Genomic DNA, 18,403 nt, shown 5'->3' with positions numbered 1-18,403 from the left:
TTCTTTTAAAATCTGTTTCCCTTCTGAGAAAATGAGCTTCGCCTCTGGTTAAACCCTTGGCCGTGGAGTTGATTCCAACTCATAGCGACCCTATAGGATAGAGTAGAACTGCCCTAGGGTTTCCAGGTTGTGTCTGGGGGATTCAAACTGCTGACCTTTTGGTTAGCAGCCATAACTCTTAACCACTATGGCACCAGGGTTTCCTTGTGTCTGGTTAGGTGCTATATTTTATTGATCTTTGTGTTCCCATACCCCACACATTGTTGAGTCGTGGTGATTGCTTAAGAAATGCTGGATGCATTTAATTATGATCTGTGTATTTCTCCATGGCCTTTAGACAATGGTGTTTTATTTTAAATCCAATATAAATTTACTTACTATTTAAAAAATGAAAGTTAACATAAAGAATTTAGCGTCCTAACCAAGTGTCAACCCCACCAACCTTGTCCCAGTTTCCTTTTAACTTAATAATTTGTTTTATTCTTACAGCTTCTGCTAGTTGAGAAATCAGTGTAATAGAAATGCATTAATGCAAGCGGAATTTGCCTAGGCGTCAATAAACTGGAAAGGCTCCCAGCAGGCCACTTGTATTGTCAATAAAGGCTTATAATTACTTGTCCCTTGGAGTATTTTAGACCCAACCCCTTAGTTTCCTCTGCAGCGCACAACTCAAGAACTCATAGGTTCTTAACTTCCTGAATCCTAGGCAAAGAATGGCAAGTGTTGACCGGGACCTAGGGCTTCTTAACCAAAGTTAGTGGTATCATAGTTGCTATTTCAAGCTGTGTAGTAACTCAGAACACCCCTCTTCCCATCCGCCGCTAGCTGAGGATTGGTTTCGGGCCTCACCATTTCCAGGTGTGGGGAGTTGTAAACTCCCCGGGCCACGGGTGGTTGACCACCTAAACCACTGCCCTATCTGAAGAGACCAGGAATTCAAGGGAGGCCCTGGGGGAGGGGAAGCTTGGGACCTGCACTTGTGGAAGGGGGAAATCCTGGCTTCCAAGCACTGTTACACTGTAGGGGTGCCTCCCCACCCCACCCCCACCAGCCCATGATAATGAGCAGAATCCAGGGGATATAACAAAGGGCACAGCAAACTTCCCTCTGGAGACCGAAGAACGGTGGAGAGGTTAACTCAGACTGTAGTCTAGAACTCAGAACTGGAAAAGAGCTCAGGCCAGGCCAATGGCTTTCTGATGAAATAAAATAAAATCAGTAGGAGGGAGGACACCAAAACCCAAACCAAACCCACTGCCGTGGAGTCGATTTCGACTCACAGTGACCCTACAGGACAGAGTAGAACTATCCTGTAGAGTTTTCAAGGAGTGCCTGGCGGATTTGAACTGCCGACCTCTTGGTTAGCAGCGCCAGCACTTAACCACTACGCCACCAGGGTTTGAAGCGAGGGTGAAAACCAGGGCTCAAGTGAGTATTATTGAGACTTTTGGAGAGGAGCTTTCTCTTCCTCCTGTCTGTCATCTTCCTACCTTCCTTCCTTCGCCTATGAATGTGTGGGCGGGCTTGCTTTTAAAAGTGAGGTCAGTGGTAGCTGCCTTTTTTTCCCCCCGAATCCTATTTATCCCCAATGAGATTAGAGTTTCCTTGATTTTGTGTGAGGAGTTTCCAAAAGACAGTGAAAGAAAGTCACATAAATAGACAAAGTTTCTAGCGATGCCTCTGTCGTCACTTGATATCCTGCAGCAAAGCGAGGTTATCACCCACGATCCACTGTAGGTGTACAGTCGGTTGATCTGTTCACACATGTAATTCCAGATTAGCTGTGCACGAAATATAAAACGTCCTCCGCCTCTTAAACTCGCCCTATCCGGTTTCACTCTACTTCTTAGGGTGTGCATAACCGTGTGCGTGCTTGTGCGCGCCGGTGTGTATGATTAGCAAAGGTACCCCTTCAGCCCTTTTTCCACAGCTCTATCCTAAGCGTTCCTTGGACAAGACGCAACTCTAATCTGTCCCCAGCCGAGATGTCATCTCCACGCTCCTGTGGACAGAGCATCTCAGCGCTCCCGGGTTCAGGGAGCTGGAGCTTTGGTGTCCCAGGAGGGCTGCCTGAGCTCCTGGAGCGCTGGGCTCTCCAAGAGATGTGTGTGCGAGTGTGTGCGTGAGTAGATGTGTGCATGTGTGTGTGTGTATGTGTGTGTGTGTTGTTTGAGTATGGGTAAGACAGTGAGCTTCCTCTTCTGGCACTGTGCAGGCAGCTGCCCGCAACGCGAGGCAACAGCAGCCTCCGCCCCCTCAGTCCAGCGATTGGCTGCTTTTGCTCATCATTTCCCTGCTAGAAAGAGGGAAGGGCCAGTGACGCCCCCGAGCCCAGCTGCAGAAGCGGCCACCACCTCCAAAGCACAAGGTAGCTCATCTGAAAAGAAACCTGAGCTCCAGGGAAGCGGCACTGAGCGACCCGGGCAGGGCAGGAGAGCCCGGAGCGGGCGGGCACTAGTCAGCGCGTGAGGACCAGCGCGAGCTCGGCCGCCGCGTACCCTCGCGACTTGCTCCTGAGATCCGGCTCCACGCTCTCTCCGCATTTTACAGATTTACCCCCTAGACTGTATCTACCCAAAAACGGAGCCTTTATTTCCAGAGAAGGTGTGGGAGCTGGAGCCACCAGGACTGTCCCGGGCACCCAAGATGCGCTCCGTCAGGAAGAGGTGGACAATCTGTACGATAAGTCTGCTCCTGATCTTTTATAAGACAAAAGAAATAGCAAGAACTGAGGAGCACCAGGAAACGCAACTCATTGGGTAAATGCAAAGCTTCATTTCAGGATATGACAAAAAGTCAAGCCGTGAATGAAATGAGAATATAGACGGTAAAGGTTGGGGTAGTGTGTTTGTGTGTGAGCTTGTGTGTGCTTAGTCTCTGAATTAAATAACAAAGGCTGTTGTTGAGGTGTGTGTCCTCCACGCTTTTTCCAATATGAGTTCAACTTGCCAGTGCGGTAATGGTGACAGTTGTATTGGGGTCGAGGGATCGCCAAGCCAAAGGAGAAGTCATTGCAGAAGTGTCAACAAAGAACGTGTGCCCTTGTCCTTTTAATCCTTGGGCCCAACTCAAAGGAGATGTCTTTATTCACCATCCGGTTGCCCTTCTTTCTTTCTCTGCCTTATCACTCCAGGGAAACATTAGAGAAAGCTGGTTGCTTGAAAGGCTGAAGTTAAAACCCAGAAAGCAGGGAATGTCTGTCTCCTCTGTTTCTCTACTCTTCTCTGGCTTTGGGTAGAGCTGCGCTTCATACTTGGAATTAGGAACTCCAGTACCTTATGTGCTCTTCCTTGGCTAGAAGCATGGGTAAAATGCATGGGCGGCATGGTTGTATCTTTAGTAACTGGTACTGTTTCACACAGACTATATTTTTGCTATTTCTTTAGTTTGTCTGGATGAGCTCAGGACTGCCCCTCTCCTCTCCCCCCCCCCTCCCCCGTACGTTTTCTAAATATCACACTTCCTTCCTTCCTCCCCCCTGGCCTATGTGACTTTGAAGTTTACCGTGGAGGTGGCTGCAACTTTGTGTTGCTGATAAAGCTTGGAAAGGTTTTCTGAGGATGTGAACCTGGTTGTCAACTCTGCTCAAAGTCCTGTTTCGGAAATCCTCCCTCATCCGGAGGCGTCTGCTATCGGAAACTCCTCACTGGCAGAGACGCTCGGCTGGTTTCTATTTTTTCCCAGACATTTATTAAAATAAGAGAGAGCCCCTTGCCATTGTGTGTTTGTGTGTGTGTGTGTGTCACAGAACTGCTGAATCACATACAAACACATCCTTAAACTTCATGCGCTCCATTGCTTAATATTCCTGGTCCTCCCTAAGTGATGAGCATTTAAGTGAGCAGGACGAGGGGTTTATCCTTACAGAAGGAATTGCTATTTAATAGGAAAGAAAAACAGCAGAAGTACAGTCGAAAGGGACTGAAAGAGAACGAAAAAGAAAATGAGGAATGGGCTGGGTGGTCGTTGTGAATCTACAAATCTCTAAATAGTCTATTCTGGGGGAAAAAAAAAATGCCGAAACGTATGAGATTGCGCAGGGGATGCGTGGTTTGAAAATTCGGTCTCGCTCAGTTGTCAGAAAAGAAGCTTTATTGGGCGGAGTGTGGGCATCTCCAATAGACCTGTGTTTCCCAGGCAGACAAAGAGGTCTTTAGGAAGGTGATGAATGGGCGCGTGGGGGCTTCTGTGAGAGGCGGAGGCAGGGACCTGGGGGTCGAAGCTCTTTGTTCCCCTCTGGGCTGGTAGGCTCTAAGGATAAACCTGAATCTGGATAAAACCTCCAAGCCTCGACAGTGCGCTGAGGGTTCGGGCCTTGGCTGGGGTCCCTAGAGAGCCGGAGTGGGCGGGGCCTGTGAGGCAGGAGGGGGCGCCAGGCGTCGCCCTCGCGCTCTCCTCGGGCTTCTATAAACCGTCCGCAGTGTAAGGAGTGCACCCTGGGTCCCTTTGGGAGAAAAAGCAGACCCGGGACACTGCAATTCAAGGGCGACAATTTTCCTGTGACCCTTCCCCTGACGCCGCCGGCCGGTGGACTCAGCCCAGGGCGCAGAGGAAGAGGAGACAGGCAAGGGCGCGGCAGTTGGACTAGCCTGGCTGGGTTTTCGCTCGCACCCATTTCGGGCTGGGCGGCGGCTTCCTCTCAGCTCCTTTGAGAGAGCATGAGGCGGGCGCTTGAGTTAACCAAACAGGAAGAGAGGTGCGCACCGGTTCTGTCCCCCTCCTCATCGAGATCTGTCGGAAAGGGTGAAAGGATGAGTGAGAACATCGGAGGAATCAGCACCCCTCCCCAGCCGCCTTGATTTAAAAAAAAAAAAAAAAAAACTTTCAGTACTCAGCCAGAAATCCAGTTCCTCCGCCTTAATTAAAGCGGGCAATTACAGTCCTTCGGGGCCAGGCTAGAGCTGGCTGCCGAAGCTGTGCTTCTACCGTGCCTAGCAGCGACCTGGCTACCGCGGATACCTCCGGGCTTTTCTGGAGACCTTGGAGTTGACGCTGCCGGTAGTGCTGGGAGAGGGACAGCTAGTTCCCCTGAGCATTCTTTCCCTCTTCCCCCAGGATGAAACGTTCAGTGGGAAAAGCCTGTAATCCAAGCTCATGGTTTTACTTCAACTCCCAAATAGTCTTTCTGGTGGGAAGAGTTGACTCATCAAACCATGTAATCATCTCATGACTCTCTAACCAAGCCATATGGAGAAGCCAGTTTTGAGACAGTGAATTAGAGTGGAGGTTTGGCACCGGAACCCCGGGCCAGGACCAAAATTCAAAAGTGAGATAAAAGAGGAAGACTCTGGCCTTTGGGGGGCACTGCGTGCCTTGTGGGTGGGAAGTAGGTTTAATTAAGGGTTTTCCACAGTCTTCGAATCTTAGAACATCTCTCTAGACTCATATTTAGTTTCCCTGTTACCGATTTTGCAATATGCAGTTCCTTTACCAATTAAAATTCCCCAACTAGAGCTAGTGCAGTATTGCTGTTCTTATGTATTATACTGAGCCATCATGCTTTACAAACTGAAGAAGAGAGAACACCAGCACAACTTTTCCACCAACCACCCACATCTCCAGAGATACACTAACAGCATTTTTGTTGTTGTTGTGTTAATTAGGAATTATTTGAGAACAGGTCAAGTAATAATTATTGGGCATCTAAAATTGATATTTTCTTCCACGCAAACCTATTAAGTGCCTGGAATGATGACTAGTGTAAAGTTTAACTCAAAAGGCAATGAGAGTATTAAGTGGTCTGTATGTGGCTGACAAAGTTTTTCTTAATGAGAGCAATGACTTTTGCCTCACAACTGCCTTATAATTTCACTGGCTCTGTGTATTCTTTTGGGTATAAATGGAAATATGTTAACTTAGGATCCTACAGATAAAATTTGTGAATATGCTTATTTAATGAAATAAATGTGAAAGTGTGTTATAAACTTTAATATGTGATACAAATATTTGTTTGGGTTGTTATTCCTTAAAAAATGCTATGTGTTCTTTCTCTGGTTGGCCGCGAATGGATCTTAAACTAACTTGTTTTTCTTGTTGTCTGGAGATCCTTCTCTCTCTCTCTCTCTCTCTCTTTGTCTTTGACTATGCACTTTAGCTTGTCTGAACTAACTCTTTGATAGTATTAGTTCTAAAACTTATGATGGAATTGACAGTGGAGATAAGCATTCATACTTAAAGTATTATCATTATCAGCAAAGTTAGTTGCAGTCTGTTTTAGGGTAGAGCCACCCTTGTAAATCAGGAATTCCAGAATTTATACTTTACTTCGCATGTCACATTTAGAAATCTACTAAAAACCATAAGTAGTAAGTAAAGGTAGGACATCTCATCCTTATTTTTAGTTGTTTGACCTTTAGGTAATAAAAACACAAAATTGCCTGCAGATTTGTTCAGGCTTAGTTTGATGCACGTTCCTTTCTTTTAAATAACATTTAAAATTTTATGTTAAGAAGGGAGTTTAACCTAGTCCCAAGGGAACACATCCATTCCGGAGCCAAGCCCTGAAGAGTTTTCAGCAGTTGAAGCATTGGGGACCTACTTTCATTAGAGGAAATTAATCATATTTGGTTTATACTGCAGCTTTAATGGAATACATTGTGGTGATACTTGGCAAGTCATATTTCAAAGAGAAGAGTATTTGTAGATACCAGTACTAGGCAACGTTTCATTCTGTTGTATACAAGGTTGCTATGGGTGAGAACTTTAACAACACCCAATAACACCACCGACAATTACAACTAATGATTAGCTCCTGACACTAGTATCCCGTAGATGACTTAGTGGATTTTTTGTAGCTCCAGAGAAGCAGGAGTACTTTGTAATATATTGCTTTATGCTCTGTGCCTCCTTGGATGTGTTTTGGTATTTTTTCTTTAAAAGTTTATATTGAATATTGCTGTGGGTAGGCCTATGCAAGAAATGTCTTAAGTGCAGCTATTTACAAGTCATGTCCTATCTGGAATGAGAAACTAGTAAGGGGTGGTAACATCCTTCATTCCTCGTATTCACAGGAAGGAAAAGGTTTTTCTAAGACGGAATACTACCAAAGTCACAAGTGAAAAATCCTCTGGGGCCCATTTAACTTTATACAAAGAAATTTGCTCTAGAGCCTCAGATTGCAGGAACCCTGACCCTCTCACATGTGAATCTCATTAACTATAGGAAGGAGAAGTGTGCATAGTTGCAGCTGCTTTTATTCCAAGTTTTTTAGTGGTGAAAGTCTGAAATTTGGCCTAACACCAGTTCAATGGAAACAATTCAAACAGCACAGTAACAGGTAACATTTCATTGTCATAGAACAGATTTAACCTTTGTAAACCTCTCTTTTTAATCTTAAAGGGTTCTGAAAAGGGTCCTTATACTAAGTAGACCATAGCAATCATTCTGCCATGGAAAACATGTATCTGTATCCACATAAGTCAGTAAAGAAGTCTTCCACAGACGGAAAAAAAAAAAAAAAAAAAATTGAGCCCATGCATGTTTTTACTTTTCCTGTGAGTTTATTGATGGTGGAAATAATTATTATAATCATAGCAATAAGTGCTTAGAAAAAAGATGGTATTTACAGTTATTTAAAGGATGAAGGTTGGAAAGATTCCCACCCGTAGAAATGGTGATAGTTTGTGTTGGTGATCTTGAAGGTATATTTCCAAAAGTGTGAAGGTTAATGTCTTCCTTTATCCACATTTTCATTCATGTGCAGTTATCATTAGACATGTAATATAAAAATTGACTTCTCAGGCACTGAATAGTAAATTGCACCCTATGTTTCCTTGTATCTTAAATGACCTCTGTAAAATGATTATTATTAGCCATATATTGGCATGCAAATATATCATTTTCATCAGTAGGATAGTTTAAAATATTAATTTTATAAGGTTTTAAATTTCACAGAGGATAGTTGCATATGATACTTTGAGCTGCTTCAAATTTAAACCACATTTTAGAAAAATAATGTGAATGAAAATATCAGACTCTAAGCTTCCAATTACAATTCATCAAACAGCTAGCAGACAGACACGACTTCTTTTGAGAGTATGAGAGAATTGCCTTCATAATAAACACAGATTCAGATTTTGTAAGGCATAAAGAGTCATGTTACTTTTTAACCATGTTTTTGAGATTCTAAAAAATTAATAACTGACATGAAGGGGCTTTAGTTTTTGTTTATATGCCATAAACAGTGTTTTGACTGTATGAGTCTGTGTCCAGATCCATAAAACCTGTTGCCAACAAGTTGATTCTGACTTATGACAGCACCATGTGTGACAGAGTAGAACTGCCCTACAGGATTTTCTTGGAGGTAATCTTTATGGGAGCAGATCATCAGGACTTTCTCCTGAGAAGCTACGAGTAGGTTTGAACTACCAACCTTTAGGTTAGCAGTTGGATTGCAAACCACTTGTGCCACCCAGGGACCTTCACACCTACGAATTTCAAAAAAATAGTCTATTGAGCAGGGCGTTTGTTCAGCTGTAAATGGCCTAGTAATAGAAATGGTATTACAGATATTTATCACCATCATCACTACCTGCTGCCAGTACACCTGCAACCAACATTGCCACATGGTAAACTAGCCTGACCCTATTGGTTGAAAGGGGTAGCACAGTTAATTTTTCAATGTAGTAGCAAATAATAGTAATGACTATTGAATGAGCTTTCTTCCCACTACAACCCCTATCTCCCCACCACCACCAGGTCTCAGGGAAGCATCCTCATTGTTGAGATGTTTTGGGCTAATGCAGCTTTAAAAATTGGCACTTCAATAGTGAGTTTTAAATGACTTTTACCTACAGAGTCCCACTTAATCCTCCCAAAGTCATTAGGTAATGTTATTGCCATTTTCAGGGTAAGGTGAGGCCACTGTGGGCTGCAATAAGCATATGACTTGCTCAAGGACACATGGGCTAGTAAGTGGTAGATTTATGAACATGCCTAGGTCACCTGATATTCCAAAGTCTTCTTACTCCAAAACAAAAGCTCTTGCCATTATTCCTCAATGTCTTCTGGGAAAATAAAATTACAGTCTTGTATGTAACAATTATATAGATGCATGGGAATTGACCAAACATCCTGTCTCTATTGTCTGAATAGGGAAGTGGAGGAGGGGAGGGATGGCATGAGAGGGGAACAGAGCTTTGATAAGATTTTTTTCTTTACGTACCCCAGAGGCCTTTTCTTTATTTGAAAATGGTCTCATTTCAAAAAGGATTAGTATAGGTGCTTATCTCGATACACTTATATTCACTTCATCATTATAATACCCTTCATCGTGTTCATACCCCTCCGTCTAATATATAGACTAAGTTGTAACTTTTCATCACTAATGTAAATAAATTATCTTTTATGCTACTTAAACTAAACACTTCTTATTCTCACAACACTGGCTTAATTTTATTTGTTTCAGAGATGGCGAATTGTGTTTGAGTCGATCACTCGTCAATAGTTCTGATAAAATTATTCGAAAAGCTGGCTCTTCAATCTTCCAGCACTCTGTAGAAGGTTGGAAAATCAATTCCTCTTTGGTCCTGGAGATAAGGTGAGTTTCTTTTAACAAGACATAATAACTTTCACATCATGTTCGAGAATATGTTGGGCTTGGCAAAATTATATTGAACGCTTGATTTATAGTTTAAGTATGAATACTTTAATAAAAGAGTGAACCGACTCTATTTAACATTGCTCACTGAGGGATGTGAATCCATAAAACAAATCATTATACGGTCAGAAATTTAAGGATGAATATATGAGTTTTGAATATAATGTGTTTATGCTAATGGAATAAAATATTCAGCAGAGTACTAATATTTAGCACACTTCTTTTTCTTACTCAGTTACTCAAGATGGACATGTAATTTGAGGACTATGTTTAACTTCCCTATTGATTCTTCATTCTGATCTTGTGTTTTCTCATACTAGATGAAAATAAAGCTTATTCAGTTCCTATTTTTCTGACAATTGTAAATAAATTTGGTCTATCCTACGGATGTGTATGTCTATGTGAGCTCCTACAATAAATATCTCAATAATTACATCCCAAGTGGATAAAAATCAGAAAATACGATTTCTAGAGCACTGCCATTTCTTTCTAAGATGTTGGCATTTGAGAAATGAAACAAACTCATTAAATCAAACCCAATGTCTGTATATATCCATCCTGTCTCATGTTCTTCTATGGTAAACATATTAATAGTAAAAAAGTTAGAGTCAGACTTTCCTAACTATGGAGGAGGACAGCAGATCATTTTTCTCTATAGTTACATTGTTGTGTTGGTTATGTCTAAACTAGAGCACTTCAGTAAATCAAATCTCCTTAGAAGTTTGAGAAAACACATCTTTTACAAAATAAAATCATCACATTATTCTCATATTGGCAAAATGCTACTTATTCAGTGATTGGCTATTAACACACAGCTTTTGTAAGAGTAGCATAGTGGTTAAGAGGATAGGGTGAGGATACATCTGCCTGGGTTTTCACCTACTCACTTCTTGAATCGTTCCTCTTGTATACAGATTGAAAGCAACTTGAAGAGTCGACTGCACTCATATTTAGATTAGGCACAGCACTTTAATGTGTTGCACCACAGGCACTCATTACAGAGTTAAATTTACTTGAGAGGGTGTCTGGAAATTAAAGAGAAATGGGTGTCAGGAAATGCAGTAAACTAGACTACTTTGTTTTTTAAAAAATTGGAAGTGATTGCAAAGGGAAACAGGAAATCAAACCATGGCAATGTCAAGTGGTAGATGTTGGGTTGCTTTTAGCTTAGGGGAAGCTTTGCATATTTGTGGGTAAAGTATAAGAATAGGAGATGACTAGAGTCTGATGACAGTTTATAAACTGGTGTCATATGGGTAGAAAATGGCCAGCTAGAAAGATTTATTTCACCTGGATGGAGGAAATCAAACAAACACAAACTTAAAGCCAACATTAAAAATCAAGAGATTTCTGAAAAAAGTCCAGATTTTAATATAAAAAAAAACAACAAAAAAAAACAAACCCAGTGCCATCGAGTCAAATGTGACTCATAGCGACCCTATAGGACGGAGTAGAACTGCCCCATAGAGTTTCCAAGGAGTGCCTGGCGGATTTGAACTGCCGACCCTTTGGTTAGCAGCCACAGCACTTAACCACTACACCACCAGGGTTTCCAGATTTTAATATACTCTTGAGAAATCAAAAGATTTGACAACCAGATAGGACTTCTCCCAAGCACTAGTTGGCTGAATTTGACACTAGCCGTGACCTCTCTAGTTTGACATTTTACACCCGAGGCCCCCTTCTCTAATGTTACTTATCTAGTGTTTTCCTCTGCCTCAGACCTCTATCACACATTTGAATTTAGGGACCTTGTAAGAGATGAGATAATTTTGAAGGAAAAAACAAGAGTTTGGGACCAGATGGGCTCATAAACACAGGTATAGTTTAGAGTAGAGTGAGAATTCATATTTCTTGAAGTAGATTGGAGAGAAACACGGATAATTTTTTTAAAAAGGAAAGATTTATTCGATCTATAAGGATAAGCATTAAATTGAATGGTGTGGTGAGAAGGAAGCCAATTATGAAAAAAAAAAAACATTGTCATTGAGTCTATTCTGACTCATAATGACCCTATAGGACAGAGTGGAACTGCCTCACAGAGTTTCCAAGGAGCACCTGGTGGATTCAAACTGCCGACCTTTTGGTTAGCAGCTGTAGCTCTTGGCTACTATGCCACCAGGGTTTCCAATTATATAAAGGTAAAGGAAAGTAATGGAAGACAGTAAAGTAAAAGAAGAATTGTAATAGCTTAATTAATATATCTAATATGCTAAATGATGTATCAAATATAAGAACATCTAATGAGTAATTGGCAATAGCTTAATTAATATATCTTGCCATGCCCTTCTAAAAAATGGATATGGGTATATGTTTTGCTGTTTTTAAGGTGAAATTCAAGCTAAGGATGTTAAACATACATTAACTGAAACAATTCAGTATTGCAACTCTACAAATTAATGAGGATTGTGTTCATATCTTGAAAGTGATCTATTTTCAATTATAACTGCAGATGATAGGAATGAAGTGTTAATACTATTTTTATGTGGTTCTCCTTAAGAGATAAAGAAGTAAACAATAAACATTGAGTAAATATTGAATAATGCACACAAAGTTGTCACTTCTTTGCAAGGAAGGGATAATTTGTAAAACTATTATTGTACCATGTGCAAACAGTTCATAAAAATCGTAACTGACTGTAAGAGGAAGTGACTAAAACTAAAAAACCGTTGCCACTGAGTCAATTCCAACTCATAGCAACCCTATAGGAGAGAGTAGAACTGCCCCATAGGGCTTCCAAGGAGCAGCCAGTGAATTCGAACTGCCGACCTTTTGGTCAGCAGCTGAGCTCTTAACCACTGTGCCACCAGGATTATCAGTTTGACTCCTGTAATAAACAATTTAGAATATGAAAATGTTTGATTGTTGGTTTAGTTTTGCAAATATGTGTGTATATATATATATAAAACCGAAAAAAAAAAAAAACCTGTAGGACAGAGTAGAACTGGCCCTGTAGGGTTTTCAAGGACTGCCCGGTTGATTCAAACTACTGATTTTTGGTTACCAGCCATAGCTCTTAACCACTATGCCACCAGGGTTTCATATATATATATATATATATATATATATATATATATATATATTTATACACACACATACACATATGTATATATACACACATATATTATTTTTTAATCATATTGGAAAAAAATCATGGAGTATTTTGGGTTATCATAGTTCTTTTTTGCTCCCCCCATCTCTAGCATTTATGAAGAACCATATTGCTTTGTGTCTGTGAGTGAGTGTGGGTATACCTTACAAGTGTTTTAAAAACTCAGCTTTGGAATATTTGATTAAGACATTAGAATTAATCATTTTTAATCCTATATGATTGAAACATGCTTACAAATTTTTCTTTTTTTTAATCTCATTAAACTTAAAGTGCTCTTTGACATTCCTAATACATTATTTACATACTTACATTAAAATATAAAACAGTCACTGAAGATAAATTGTTTTTCCCTACACTTATAGGCATGATTTTCTTTCTTATTACTAGTTCCTTCAGCTCTGTTCTCACTCTGCTACTTTCATAAGTACACTGAGAAGTGATTCATATATATTCATCACACATCTGTACCTCTTGGGAGTTGTCTAAGAAAGATGGTTCCCTATGTTAGTTCATTGTGCTTTGAAGATGCACCAAGATTTAGAGCAGAGTTTATGCATTTTGCTGCTAACTTCACAATTAAAATAATTAGCTTGGCCTTAGAGGCTTGATTTTATTGACAGGACAAGTTTGATCTTTATCAGTGTAAGCTAAGAAATGACACATTTAAGATGCATCGCAGGTTGTGAGTAATCTGTGAACCTTGTACTGAGCAATTAGTTGGTCATGTCCAACAGTTGTCACTTTTTTTTTCCATCTTTGGGTTATTTCTTTCTTTCTTTCTTATTTTTCTCATTTTTCATAAGTTTAATGGAAATCTAAAAAAGCAGAAACACCAAATATGGATATATAGAAATGTGTGGGTTAACTACTCATCAGGAGAGATTAATCACCTCATAATTAGAGAAAACATTTTCAACTCTTAGGATCATGATACATCAAACTTCTTAAACGGTCAAGGTTTGCAGGTTTACTAAACATAATTGCAAGTTTATATGTGCTTTTACCTGTCAGAATTTTTTATTTCATGTATAGATTTCCTTTAGAAAAAGGTCTACTTAAAATCCTTATGCTATCTTCCACTTCAATAAATTACAAGTAGAGCAACAGTTAAGCACTCTGCTGCTAACTGAAAGTTGGTGGTTCGAAGCCACCCAGCTGCTCTACAGAAGATTTTTCTGCTCTGTCATATGGGACCAGTATGGGTCAAAAATATACTCGACAGTACTTACCAACAACAAAAAAAGCTAATCTGGGGTCACGCATCTTGTTACTGTCAGAATTAATATTCAATCCCAGGCCTGTCCAACTGGAGGGCTAGATCTCTTATTACTAAATTCACTTCTTGGTTAATACTTCTTGTTAATACTAAAAATGCATACCATAAAATATATTTTTATGGAGTAAATTATATTTTTCTTTGTTCTAAAATAACCAAATGAAAGGTATTGTTTATCAAATATTACCAAATATTGGGCCAAATATCAAAGGGGGATCTGGAGTGTAAAGTAAACTAAAAATACTTTCCTTCAAGTATATGGGGACAATTTTGCCTTTTCATTTGGTTGTGACCGTTTAGGATTTTTCATTCGGTAATCTTTCATGTAACAGATAAGACCATAACTCAGAAGCCCTAAACGAGCTAGAGGTTATGTTCTTTTAGTGCTTTGAGGCAACTTGTCTTACAGAGATAATCTTTTGAGGCAAAGTTTGTGTATTCTATCTGACTTTTGTAGGAATAATGAAACACTTAGCATTTCTTAGACTTTTTTTAGGAAATTGTATCAATATCAATTGAATTGATACAGTGATTTTTGCTAATCTCTAAGGCCTCATGCATTTATCTGATGGTCTGACATTATTAAAACTAATGACAGATGGATAACTGAGAGTTTGTGGTTTTAAGTGAAAAAGAAGCCAATCATCACAGTTTTCTTTAAAGTGGTATGATTTTGTGACTGTTCATGTTATTTCAGCCATTTTGTCATTTATCGTGAAAATAAAGTTTAACATGGCAACTACTTATTGCAATGTGTTTGTTCTTAAACTAAATATTTTATTAGCATTGCTATATTAAATTTGGAAACCCCGGTGGCATAGTGGTTAAGAGCTACAACTGCTAACCAAAAGGTCGACAGTTCAAATTTACCAGGCGCTCCTTGGAAACCCAGTGTGGCAGTGTGGCAGTTCTACTCTGTCCTATATGGTGGCTATGAGTCAGAATTGACTCCATGGCAACAGGTTTGGTTTTTTGGTTTTTACATTAAATTTATTTTATGTAATTGTTAGGATCGACCCTTCTTTCTTTCTTTATACCTTAACTTTGCTTGACCACCAGTGCTAGAATGACCTTGTCACCCAGATAGAAATCATGAGTAGAATAAGTAATTTTGAAGTATTTGCTAGGAAATCAGAGTTTAGAATAATGTGTTTGTCTTACTGAAGAGAATTCCAAATGAATTTGCCCAGAAGACAATGAAAATGTGATTTAGGCTTGGTTTTCTCATGTTAGTAATTTATTCAGACTGGAACTTTTAGACTAATAGAAATCTGGGCTGAAAATATTTATCCTTGATGGGATCATATGTTTTAGTCGTTTTGTTTTGCTTATTGATTTTGCAAATGGGGTCAGGAGAGCTAATTTTCTACTGAAGGATTGGCTGTTGTAAGCAACTTCTTTTTTGCAACTAAATATCTTCCACAGTTTTAACTATTAAGCAATATGCACTACATTTTGTGCTGTTTCTGTTTCAGATTCTCTTTTTTTATTGTGATTTTTGTAGTAAAATAAGTATTATGCTTCTTGCTTTTATTTCTCTGATGCTTTTTGGTCTATTCTGAATCATTTTATTCCTATACCAGGTTAATACCTGTAACCAATAGTCAGAAATGTCTATTCTGGTGTTATTTTTTGGGGGGGGGCCAGGAGAGGTTTGTTTGTTTTTTGCTTTATGGGTTTTTTTTTTTTTTTAAATTGTACTTTAGATGAATGCTTACGAAACAAACTAGCTTCTCATTAAACAGTTAGTAGACATATTGTTCTATGACATTGGTTAACAACCCTACCACATGTCAATGCTCTACCTTCTTGACCTTGCGTTCCCTATTACCAGCTTTCCTGCCCTCTCCTACCTTCTTGTCGTTGTCTCTGGGCTGGTATGCTCCTTTAGCCTCGTTTTGTTTTATGAGCCTGTCTAATCTTTGGCTGAAGGGTGAACCTCAGGAGTGACTTCATTACTGAGCTAAAAGGGTATGCGGGGGCCATACTCTCGGTTTCTCCAATCTCTGTCAGACCAGTAATTCTGTTTTTTTTTTTTTTTTTTTAGTTAGAATTTTGCTCTACATTTTTCTCCAGATCTGTCCGGGACCCTCTACTGTGATCCCTGTCAGAGCAGTCGGTGGTAGTAGCCGAGAACCATCTAGTTGTGCTAGACTCAGTCTGGTGGAAGCTGTAGTACTTGTGGTCCATTAGGTCTTTGGACCAATCTTTTCACTTGTGTCTTTGGTTTTCTTCATTCTCCCTTGCTCTGGACTGGGTGATACCAGTGGAATATTTTAGATGGCTGCTCACAAGCTTTTAATACCCTAAATGCTACTCACCAAAGTGGAATGTAGAACATTTTCTTTATAAACTATTTTATGCCAGTTGAGCTGAATGTTCCCCAAGACCATGGTCCCCACAGCCCTCAGCCCAGTAATTTGGTCCCTCAGGGAGTTTGGCTGTGTCTTTGGAGCTTCCACTACTTTGCCTTGGACAAGTTGTGCTGGCTTCCCCAGTATTGTGTACTGTCTTACCCTTCACCAAAGTTATCTGGTGGTTTTTGAAAAGACTCTAGGCATAAAATATGAAATTAATACTGTTTTATTATAATACTCCCCATAGTGTTGCCTAGGGTGTCTTCTGGAGCCACTGTTGTAATGTTTGTAAAAATTGATTCCTAATAGACGTTGCTTAACCTAATTTGCTCCTCAACTTATGTTGCATTCTAACTGTAAGGTTTGTCACACAGTACTTTCTGATGGGGTCAACAGTGCCATTTGGATTAATTTTTAGTTGTCACAGCATGTATGCATGTCGTTGACAAGAAACCTGCAGAGAAGAAAGTGTGGCACCTGGTGATAGGTTAGCTATATTTAACATTTTGCAAGTGAAAACAGTGTTTAGTAACATAATTCTCCCCCAGGACTCTGCAGCTGCTATTTCGAATGATGAGTGATGCTGAAAGAGAAGTTGTAGCTGAAAATTCAGTTGAAAAGTCTCTGTATAGAATCTATTCCTGGCAGTTGAACAGTCTAAACCAACCCTTCAGTTTAAGCCAACATTGGTTAGCCAAAAAATAGTTGTTATGACTAAGTTTTTTAGTCCCACTGACAGAGAAACAAATTTTCAGGTTTTTTTCGGTTATCCTTATCATTAAAACAGTTGCTGAATTCAGGTGTTTGATTATCTAATGGAGTTTCAAAAGTTAGATTATGCTTAGAAAATGACAGTTAAAGGTCTAAAGAGGATTTTTGTTGTTGTTATCTTAAGTCATGCATAGAAAACACAATCCTCTGCTTTGAATATCTGGTAATAAGTTGACCACGTATCAAAAACTTACGCTACATATTTAAAATTAGCTTTTGTTGATTCATGTTTGTTTTAGAAGTTAAATTGAATTTTCTTTCTGTCCCTTTAACTTCTGAAGTGATTTTATTTAACTTGCTGTTCTCATTCATATCAATTATTTTCTGAACAAGTACATATGTGTTCTCCTTGATGATACTTAGAGTGTTGTTTCAGTTCAATGAAAGTACAGTAGTTTTTCATGCTTCTAATGACATTTAACTAATTATATTTAAGTACTAGTTTCTTTTTCATAGATTTACCGTCTGGACAACAACTAGACTTAGCAAATCCACAGAACTTTTTATAGTCCATTACATCTATCACCTAAAAAGTGCCCTCAGCCTGCTAGAGGGGAAAAACTCAAACTTTTTTTATTGTTTCCCAAAAAAAATATTAAGCACTTAAGTCACAATATTACTGATTCATAGTAATTATTTTAAGTCTTTCTGGCATTCTGCACCACGAATCTTAGCTCAGATAATTTTCAATGTGTAGATTTAAACCCTAAAATAGAAATTATAAATTTGGTTCAGTGTAAAAAAGAGAACATACTGGACTCATTCAAGATTTCCTTTTTTATCTCTTTCAGTTTTAAAAAGCAAATTCTACACTAACAATTGTTCTGTTTGTAAACTTTTTACATTTTGGTATTTTGATTAGTCTGTGAATTGGTAATTTCTATCTTGAAAAGCAGTTTTACTTTTACTGCTTTATATTAAAGAAAAAAAAAAGCATCGCTTAGCTTGTATGATACCACTGCGAGTGCACTGAGTACTACCAGCTGCACTTAATAATTATTTGTCTCATTAAGCATTTTTTTTATATTTTAGACGATATGATGTCCTTAAAAACTTTGATAAACTCTTATAGACCCCTTTTTCCTATCAATTTTCCCTTAAATTGAATAAATCAACAGTGTTTTATTATACTCAGGAATTTAGAAGATGTGTGCTTTAAAATACCTTTGCTGCCAATTTTCTATAACACACCAAAGCTGCTGTTACTGGAAAGCCCCTTTTATTATCAGTTGTCATGCATTTAAGTGTCAACTTTTTAAACTACTACAGGGGATTTTCCCTTTTGGATT

At 39.2% G+C, this 18,403-nt stretch overlaps 1 protein-coding gene across 3 annotated transcripts in view; it reads left to right on the top strand.

The window, feature by feature from the left end:
* Positions 1 to 2,329: 2,329 nt before the first annotated feature.
* ST8SIA4 (ST8 alpha-N-acetyl-neuraminide alpha-2,8-sialyltransferase 4) overlaps positions 2,330 to 18,403 on the top strand; it is a 142,545-nt gene continuing 126,471 nt past the window's right edge. For all 3 annotated transcript variants that reach the window (XR_010318976.1, XR_010318977.1, XM_003404996.4), the window contains exons 1-2: positions 2,330 to 2,759; positions 9,407 to 9,538. Coding sequence is in view for 1 of the 3 variants with exons in the window: in XM_003404996.4 (XP_003405044.1) it covers positions 2,647 to 2,759; positions 9,407 to 9,538 (245 nt within the window). In the remaining 2 variants the exon portion in view is untranslated. The remainder of the gene's footprint in view (positions 2,760 to 9,406; positions 9,539 to 18,403) is intronic.

Source organism: Loxodonta africana, chromosome 2, assembly GCF_030014295.1.
Source record: "Loxodonta africana isolate mLoxAfr1 chromosome 2, mLoxAfr1.hap2, whole genome shotgun sequence".
NCBI classification, from domain to species: Eukaryota; Metazoa; Chordata; class Mammalia; order Proboscidea; family Elephantidae; genus Loxodonta; species Loxodonta africana.
This window is presented reverse-complemented; position numbering and strand designations above follow the sequence as displayed.